General features: G+C 64.1%; 3 protein-coding genes across 5 annotated transcripts; all 3 read left to right on the top strand.

Annotated features, from left to right (window-relative positions):
* Positions 1–37: 37 nt before the first annotated feature.
* On the top strand, positions 38–2,786 carry NAA80 (N-alpha-acetyltransferase 80, NatH catalytic subunit). Its single transcript, XM_068157966.1, has 2 exons — positions 38–504; positions 2,041–2,786. The coding sequence occupies exons 1-2, from the start codon at positions 381–383 to the stop codon at positions 2,784–2,786; spliced, it is 870 nt and encodes a 289-aa protein (XP_068014067.1). The 5' UTR covers positions 38–380.
* Positions 519–7,197, top strand: HYAL3 (hyaluronidase 3). Of its 3 annotated transcripts, none has more exons than XM_068157960.1 (4): positions 519–628; positions 3,833–4,954; positions 5,085–5,944; positions 7,117–7,197. In XM_068157960.1, exons 2-3 carry the CDS (start codon positions 3,866–3,868, stop codon positions 5,436–5,438), a joined length of 1,443 nt encoding a protein of 480 aa, XP_068014061.1. In that variant the 5' UTR covers positions 519–628; positions 3,833–3,865; the 3' UTR covers positions 5,439–5,944; positions 7,117–7,197. The 3 variants fall into 3 exon arrangements, with proteins under 3 accessions (XP_068014061.1, XP_068014064.1, XP_068014063.1); XM_068157963.1 differs by lacking the exon at positions 519–628 and having other exon boundaries at positions 3,859–4,756; positions 4,865–4,954; XM_068157962.1 differs by lacking the exon at positions 519–628 and having other exon boundaries at positions 3,859–4,954; positions 7,121–7,172.
* Positions 7,198–7,267: 70 nt separating this feature from the next.
* On the top strand, positions 7,268–7,942 carry LSMEM2 (leucine rich single-pass membrane protein 2). Its single transcript, XM_068157967.1, has 2 exons — positions 7,268–7,551; positions 7,642–7,942. Exons 1-2 carry the CDS (start codon positions 7,392–7,394, stop codon positions 7,776–7,778), a joined length of 297 nt encoding a protein of 98 aa, XP_068014068.1. The 5' UTR covers positions 7,268–7,391; the 3' UTR covers positions 7,779–7,942.
* Positions 7,943–7,967: the final 25 nt, after the last annotated feature.

The following is a 7,967-nucleotide window of genomic DNA, read 5'->3' as shown; positions in this document are numbered from 1 at the left end:
CGCTCACGGCGCGCCCGTCCCTCGGCGTTGGCGTCGCTCTCTGCCCGCCTTCCGCTCTGTGTCTTGTCGCTTATCGGAGGGGTTCTCTACAGCGTGTCTGCCCCCGCCACGAGTGTTCCGAGGGTGCCGGGAATGGGGCCCTCGCAGGGGAGCCCTTCTGACACTTCCCCCATCAGAGACCGGCCGTTCACTGCCGGGGACTCGAACCTGCTAGCCACCCACCGGGACACCGCCCGGTTGGCAGAATCCCATGGCCGTGCGAGGGGGCGCCAGGGCCCGGCCCGGCAAGGGGGCGGTGTGGGGCAGAGGTGTCAGTGTGTAGAGACAGAAAGCCGGTCGGGAAGTAGCAGCGGGTACATGTGCAACCCCGGCCCCCGCTCATGCGCTCAACCGGTGGGGGAGAAGGCAGAAGGCCTCCGGCCACCAGGGGGCGCGGTTCGGGCTCAGAGGCGTGGAGGAGCAGCAGTGAGCGGAAGCGGTGGAGGCGGCGGGGACGGTGGCTCGGTACGCGCGGGACGGGGCCCGGGAGTGGGGGGAAGGATCAATGATGGGTCAATTAAAGGGTCAGTGGTGATGGGATCAGCGATGCGCTAGCGATGGGTCAAGGATGGCAGCAGCTCGGTGGTAGGTCAGTGGCGGGTTAATGAGTTCTGGGTTAGTGACGGCGTCGGCGGTGGGGTCGGGGCTGGCTCGGTCACAGGTCAGTGGTGTTTGGGAGGTGCAGCGGTGGAGTGAGGCAGCGATCAGCTGGGTGGTGCCACGCGGGTCTGTGTGCCACGCGCGGGTGCGCTGTGGTTTGGGGTGCTCGCCGGGTGCAGGCGCGGTGTGTGCCCTGTGTGAGGGTGCAGCCTGACTTGGGGTGGGGGCCGTGGGAGGGCCTGGCCGTACGTGTCGTTCCCGCTGGGGAAGCAGAACCAGGCGCTGCGGTTGGCCGTGAGCCTGGGCTGCTTCCTGCTGCACCGTTGCGCAGGCAGAGGCCGCGGGAGCCAGCCGCAGCAGTCAGGGTGAGTGTGAGCAGGGCGACTGCGGGCAGCATGAGTGCGAGCAGAGTGGGCTGCAGGCAGGGCGATCGTGAGCAGGGTGAGCAGTCCTGTGTCCCTGGGCAGGGGCTGGAGAGTGGCAGGCACGGGGGAAACCTGGACACCAGGGTGGGCAAAGTTTGGCAGCGCACTGCAGGCAGAAGCAGGCAGGAGGACAGGTGCTGGGGCTGCTTACCCTCAGGGCCCTTTTGAATGCAGGGGAGGGTTAGCAGGGTCTTGGTGTGGGCTTGCTGGGAAGACAAGAGACAGTGTCTCACACCTAGGGGTGCTAGAGGGGCCTTACAGTGCTGCATGGCCTCCAAAGTGGGGACCGTGGGCTGTGCTGGGAGTTGAGAGTCATGGAGATGGGCAGGGGGAAGAGGGTTGTGGTTTTGGGGGGCATTCTGAGGGAACAGGGGGCAGGACCAGGCCCTACACCTTCCAGAGCAGGAAGCATGGCAGTTTGCTCAACCCTAGCCTGTCAGCCAGCACAGCAGTTCCTCCTGCCCTCTGCCCGTGGCTTCTTTGCAAAGGGAACGGCTGCTGGGCCAAGAGAGGGGTCCCTGCTTGTTCAGATTGTGGCTGGGGACCCTGGCCCCTGCATGGGTGTGGTATGGCTAGGGTCTGCTCAGCTCCATGGTGCTGAAGCCCTCTATTAGAGGCCAGGGATATGCATGTGATGAGCTGGCTGGTCTCAGGTGGATGCCCAAGTGGCAGAAGCTGGTGGCAGGGCTGGGGAGAGAGCAAGGCCAGCCCTATGCCTCTTGCCCCTCTGCTGGCTCAGTGGTGCCAGACCTGCCCCCAGGTCTTACAGCACGGGTGCCTGGAGCCAGGACCGTGCACTGCTTCCCCTCTGTGGCACTGTCATTTGGCCTTGGACATGCCACTAACCTCTGCAAACCTATCTGTCTGTTCTGCTGGGGAGCTGCACCTACACTGGGGGTGGTACCAGGCTGGGGGGGAATACGTGAGGTCTGTTCCCTTCTGTCTCTAAGCTGTGGCCTGCTTGGTCTCCTGTCAGTGAGAAGAATGGGCTCTGTGTCAGAGGAGCTCAGCCTGGTCCCCCTGCACCAGAGGCCGGAGCTGCTGGAGGCCTGTGCCGATCTGCTGGGCGAGGAGTGGGGAAAGAGCCGAGCGTCACGGCTGCACACGCTCCAGCGCTCCTCAGACGCCTTCCCTGCCTGCCTGCTGCTGCTGCGGAGCCAGGGCCCTTCTGAGGTCCCCACTGCCCGGGAGGGCCCCTACCAGCTCGTGGGCCACGTCCGGCTCTCCCGTGTGGCTGGCCGGCCCCGTGACCTCTTTTTGGAGAGCGTGGTGGTTCCCCGGGCGCTGCGGGGCCGGGGCTATGGGCGGCAGCTGATGGAGGCCACTGAGCGGTGGGCTCGGGCTCGGGGCTTTGTCTGCCTGCACCTCACCACCCACGACAAGCAGCACTTCTATGCCCACCTGGGTTATTCCCTGGGTGAGCCAGTGCAGAGTGTAGCCTTCCTCAGCCCTGCCATATCCACTGAGGTGCTGCGGCTCTTCTCCGCCCCTCCCAGCACTGCCACTACCACCAGGCGAAGGATTCCCACTGCCCCACCGCCTCCCCTCCTACCCCCAGCTGCCCCACCGCCACCCCCCCCAACGACTGTGGTGTGGGCAAGGGGAGTTCTGGCTGAGAGCAGCAGACAGAGCCTCCTGGAGACCCCCCACCGCGATGCCAAAGGGCTGCCCATCTTCTGGATGAAGAAGAACATCCAAGGGTCTAGTGCCACAAGCCAGTGATTAAAAGCAGTGCAGGCAGGGGCTGCCTGCCCCAGTGCTGCCTGACTGCCTGGCATTCTTAGGGGCTGGCACCGGCTCTCCCAGCCTCCATGGTTTGCCCTGGCCCCATTGCCAGGGTGGGTGATCCCTGCCCTACCCAGCCCCCCATTTGCCCAAGCAGGTCCTTAAGACCACCAGCTGCTATAGCAGGGAGTTGTGCCAACTCCAGGCTCTAGAGTTGGGACTGGTCTCAGGAGCACTGCCCAGCCCCACCAGTGTCTTCTCCACCCATGGGTCTCACTGTAGGCAGGGCAGCTGGGGCTGATGGCATGCTGTGTCCACCAGTGTGACTGCCACAGTCCACTGAGCAGCCTGAAGAAACTTAAGACACATGATGTCTGGGTGGCACTGGGGGCATAGGCCAGGGTTCCAGCAACTGCACTGCCACAGGGGTAGCCAGCAGTGAGGGCTGGAACTCTGGGAAGATCAGGGAGAGTGTTAGGCATGCGCCAGGGGATTAGCACTGTCCTTGCTGCGTCACCCTTCCCCCGAGCCTGTCCTCTGCCTAATCCCCTTACCCTGGGCAGCTGATCAGCACTGGATAGGGTCACCCAGCCCACTCCAGCCCTGCCTCGGCTGGGGGTAGACAGAGCTGCCCCTTTGCTCCACACCTTTTGGGGGGCTCAGTCCTTCAGCAGAGCACCCAGCCAGGCTAGGTCTTGATACAAAATGGGGAAGAGGGAGCCATGGTGCCCAGGCTACAAGTAGGGCTAGGACCCAGCACGGAAACTGAGGTTGGTGGCTTGTAGTGACAAACCAGGGCCATGCCATGGCTATGGTGATACAGGCAGGGGCTCTGGGCACCAGTAGCAGAAGTGCCCATTAGGGGCATTGAGGTAGGAGGTGCCTGAAACCTCCAAGTTTGCTGAGTCCCATGGGATGTGGAGTGGGCAGAATGTGCCTGTGGGGCAGCCTGGCCCACCACATGCCAGAGTGGCAGTGCCAGCACAGCTGGAGTGCACACTGCACCCTGATGCCTCATCCCCACCACTCTCCTCTCCCTGCAGGGTGCTGGCCCTGTGGGCAGCCGGTGACACAGGATGGCGCTGGTGCTGTGGGCCTGCCTGGTGCTGGGCATGGCCAGAGGGGAGAGCCCAGCACCAGGGCCTCTGGTGGGTGACCAGCCATTTGCAGTAGTGTGGAACATCCCCACCGGCCGCTGCCAGCGCCGCTTTGGTGTGAGGCTGCCCCTCGGTGACTATGGCATTGTGGAGAACCAGGATGGCCACTTCACTGGCCAGAACATCACCATCTTCTACAAGAACAAGTTTGGGCTGTACCCCTACCTGTCACGGCAGGGCGTTCCCTACCACGGGGGCATCCCGCAGCGTGTCCGCCTTGGTGCTCACCTCACCAGGGTGGCTGCGGACATCCGCCGCCTCCTGCGCCCTGCTTTCCATGGCCTGGCCGTGGTGGACTGGGAAGAGTGGAGGCCCCTCTGGGCCCAAAACTGGGGGGCCAAGCGAATCTATCGGGCCGCCTCGGAGCAGTGGGTGCGGGACTGGCACGGCTTGCTGCCGGCACGGCAGCGGCTGCGGCTGGCCCGGTGGCAGTTTGAGCAGGCGGCACAGGTCCTGATGGAGGAGACGCTTCTGCTGGGACGGACCCTGCGGCCAGGGGGACTCTGGGGGTTCTACCGCTTCCCCGACTGCCTCAACGGCAACTGGGTCAAAGAGGCCAACTACACTGGGCAGTGCCAGCCAGCAGAAGTGGAGCGGAACAACCAACTGGGCTGGCTCTGGGCTGCCTCAGCTGCCCTCTACCCCAGCATCTACCTGCCACCGATGCTGCCACCTGCCCTGCGCCGCCGCTACGTGCACCACCGGCTGCGCGAGGCACTGCGCGTAGCTGCCTTTGGAACAGGCGGCCTGCTGCCCGTGGTTGCGTACTCCCGTCTCTCCTTCCGCCGCTCACCCAGGTTCCTGGAGCTGGTAAGAACCGTGGGGCAGGGGCTGGCAGCAGATGTGCCAGGGGTCCTGCCTCATGCTGGCATGCAGACCCTGTCCCTCAGCCGGGTCACATCTCGCTCTCCCTGGCAGGCTGACCTGGTGCACACCATCGGGGAGAGCGCAGCGCTGGGTGCAGCTGGACTTGTGCTCTGGGGAGACATGTCCTACTCACGCTCAGCGGTCAGTATGGCCCCTTGGTGCTGTGGGCATGGGATGTATGGGACGGGCACATCCCCTATGCCCGCTGGGGAGGAGCGGCTGAGGGCATTGCAGTGCTGGGGAGAGTTCTTACCGGTGCTTCCCTCTCCAGGAGAGCTGTGCCAGCCTGCACCACTACCTTGTGTCCACCCTGGGTCCCTATGTGGCCAACGTGACAGCAGCAGCCCAGGAGTGCAGCTACAGACAGTGCCACGGGCATGGGCGCTGCGTGCGCCGGCAGCCTCAAGACCTGGGCAGCCTCTTGCACCTGGGCTCTGGTGCCGGTCTACTCACCTCGTTCCGCTGCCACTGCTTCCGCGGCTGGACTGGCAAGGGCTGTACCCAGCAAGTCCAGCTTGGCCCTGATACCTCCTGCCTAGTGCCCACCCACAGTCATGGCCTTTGTGGTCACAATGATCTCCCACCCTCTGACACTTGTCTGCCACAGGGCATGTGGAGCTGGTGATCAGGGCTGGGGACCACCATGGTCCCTCACCCTGGCAGTGCTACAGCCCAATGCTTTCTGTGGGCTCATTAACTTCAATAAAGCCTCCTGGCACAGCTGGCATGGTCTTTGTGAGCAAAGCTGAGGAGGGCTTTCCATGGTGCCCCCAGCCAGCACAATTACCATTGCTGCCAAGAGGCAGCAGAGGCCCCAGTTTGGCTCTGCTGCAATCTCTTGGTATGCTAGCAGCCCCTTTACCCTGGGAAGTGGGCACAGGGCACCATCACAGGCTGCTCTCCCCTTGCTGTGCTGGCACCATGCTGCCAGCAACCCTGACCATGCAAACAGGCCCCCTCTGCTCACAGCTATTTTTATCCCCCTCAAACTGTATTTCTCACTGCCCTATTTTAAGCAGTGCAGTTGGTCCATCAGGAACCCAGTGCCCAGCTCCCAGGGGCCCCACACCGCCTCACTGCCCACTCACGCTGCCCGGGCACAGAGAGCCATGCCCAGGGAGGCTGGAGAAGGTAGGCTAGGGAGCGGGCTGGGGGCTGGCAGGGACCCTGGCACCCCAGAGGGGAGTGGGTGGCATGCGATTATGATGTTGGGATGGAAGCAGTGGCCAAACATTGCCCTCCTCCACAGGGACTGTAGGCACAGATGCCTGCCTGGGGAAGAAGGGGGTCCTGGAGGGCTGTAGGCAGAGGGCAGCAGGTTTTGGGCAGCTGGCTGGCACAACCCCCCCTGCACGACCTGCTATGCCCTGCAGCAGCAGGGGCTGCGGATGCAGGGGTGAGGGAGATACATCCCGTCCAGCCCCCAGCCAAAGGCAGGGCTGTAGGGACAGCCTGGGGGTAGGGACAGCCTGGGGGTACCCTGGGCACCAGCTGAAGTACCCCAGCCTTTGCACCTGCCAACTCCACCAGGGGCACACAATGCCCTGATAGCAGCAGAGTGGTGTCACGCTATCCTGCGACACACCACTGACCCTGCACGGGAAGGGGAGACTGCACAGTGCCACTGCCCTGCTCTGCCATGGTCACAGCCCCTGGGCGATGCCTGCTGCAGAAAAATGCACAAACACCCAGAAAAAAATGCTTTCCCTCTACCCCAGTGTGGGCATGGTCACTGCCCAAGTCACTGCTGCAGCCATACCTGCCTCCAAAAACCATCCCCCTCCCATGGGAGGCGAGTCCACCTGGGCAGTGGACACAGCACACACCTTACATCTCTGTCCCTGCACCCCTAAGCAGCACATAGGCACAGTACCCATGGGGTAAGCCAAGCCATGCTGCAGGCTAGGAGTTGGCATTGCCCTGCCCCTGCCTGATGGCTCCCAGCTGGCCCAGAGCAGCACCAGCCAGCCCTGTAGTGCCCAGGCTGCTGGGCTGGGGGGGATGTGAGGCACATTCCTGTCTCCAGCGCCGACCAGATTCCAGCCCCACTAACGAGGCGCTGGGACTGTGGCCACCAGATGCCCGCTAACTGCCCTGATGACAGCGCCGGGGAGGGGACAGCCAGCACTTAATTCACCTGCAACTGCAGCCTTGTGCCAAGGCAACACTGGCACTGGCTGCCTGCCCAAACAGAGCACCAGGCTTGTGTCAAAGTGGGGGTCACCTCTGGGAGGGGGTCTAATACCCACAGGGGTGCCCGGGGCAGGGTCCACACTCACCCTCTCTGCCTCCACTCTTGGCAGACAGCATGGGAAGGGCTGAGGGCACCATGCCAGCAGAGCCTGGGGACCCCGATGGCAGCGACCCTGGAGCCATTAGCCTGCGCCCGGTGGAGTCCATCAGTGACCTGCACGGGGCCTTGGCTGGGCACAAGGGTGCAGAAGGTGAGAACAGGGCGTGGGGGGGCCCATGCTAACCCTGGACATGCCATGGGCCAGGCTCTGACCTCTTCTCTCCCCTGCCCACAGGCAATGGCCCAGCTGCCTCCAGCAGCCTGCATCGGCCTCCATCTCACCCCATGCCCCCCAGCCCCTCAGTGTTCCTGCCCACCCTGCGCCCTGTCGCTGCTGCCAGCCCCTGCCCCTGCCTGGGCCCCAGCCACCCCCTGCTCCTGGCCCTGCTGGGGCTCCTGGCCCTGACAAGCCTGATCCTGGCCACGCTGGCTGTCTACCTGAGTGGTATGTGGCACTGGGCAGAGGAGGGAGGGCTGGGGTCTGGGGGAGGACCTGGCTGCCCATCCCCAGCATATCTCTGTCCTGTCCCTGCAGTCCTGCAGAGCCAGTCGGTGAGGGCACTGGCCCAGTGGCTGGAGAGCCAGGAAGACGCCGTGCACCAGCTGCGGGCAGCCAGCAGGCAGCTCTGGGCTCGCATCAATGCCAGCACTGAGCCCGGTGGGCACCGCTGAGCCGTTCCCAGCCCTGCCACAGGGCCACCATGGGAAGGGACACTGAAGGGCCAGAGTGGGGGAGCAGTCAGCCCTACCACCCCCTCATCCTGCTCAGACCTGGCAGCATCGCCCCACAGGGTGCAGGTGGTGGCAATCCTGGCATCCACCCCAGGCTACAAGAGAAAGGGACAGGGCTGCAAGGATGGG

The sequence above is a fragment of the Melanerpes formicivorus genome, unplaced genomic scaffold (assembly GCF_026170545.1).
Source record: "Melanerpes formicivorus ecotype bairdi unplaced genomic scaffold, bMelFor1.0.p_v2 SCAF_38, whole genome shotgun sequence".
NCBI lineage: Eukaryota > Metazoa > Chordata > Aves > Piciformes > Picidae > Melanerpes > Melanerpes formicivorus.
Note: the sequence above shows the minus strand (reverse complement) of the source record. Positions and strands in the feature narration are given on the sequence as shown.

What these genes read in the sequence shown, in the direction of transcription:
- NAA80 (XM_068157966.1), top strand. Translation starts at nt 381, where the DNA reads ATGCGCTCAACCGGTGGGGGAGAAGGCAGAAGGCCTCCGGCCACCAGG. An exon ending in GCGGCGGGGACGGTGGCTCG is followed by an intron (nt 505 to 2,040) that starts GTACGCGCGGGA and finishes GTCTCCTGTCAG; the next exon opens with TGAGAAGAATGGGCTCTGTG.
- HYAL3 (XM_068157960.1), top strand. Translation starts at nt 3,866, where the DNA reads ATGGCGCTGGTGCTGTGGGCCTGCCTGGTGCTGGGCATGGCCAGAGGG. An exon ending in TGTCCTACTCACGCTCAGCG is followed by an intron (nt 4,955 to 5,084) that starts GTCAGTATGGCC and finishes TTCCCTCTCCAG; the next exon opens with GAGAGCTGTGCCAGCCTGCA.
- LSMEM2 (XM_068157967.1), top strand. Translation starts at nt 7,392, where the DNA reads ATGCCCCCCAGCCCCTCAGTGTTCCTGCCCACCCTGCGCCCTGTCGCT. An exon ending in GCTGGCTGTCTACCTGAGTG is followed by an intron (nt 7,552 to 7,641) that starts GTATGTGGCACT and finishes CTGTCCCTGCAG; the next exon opens with TCCTGCAGAGCCAGTCGGTG.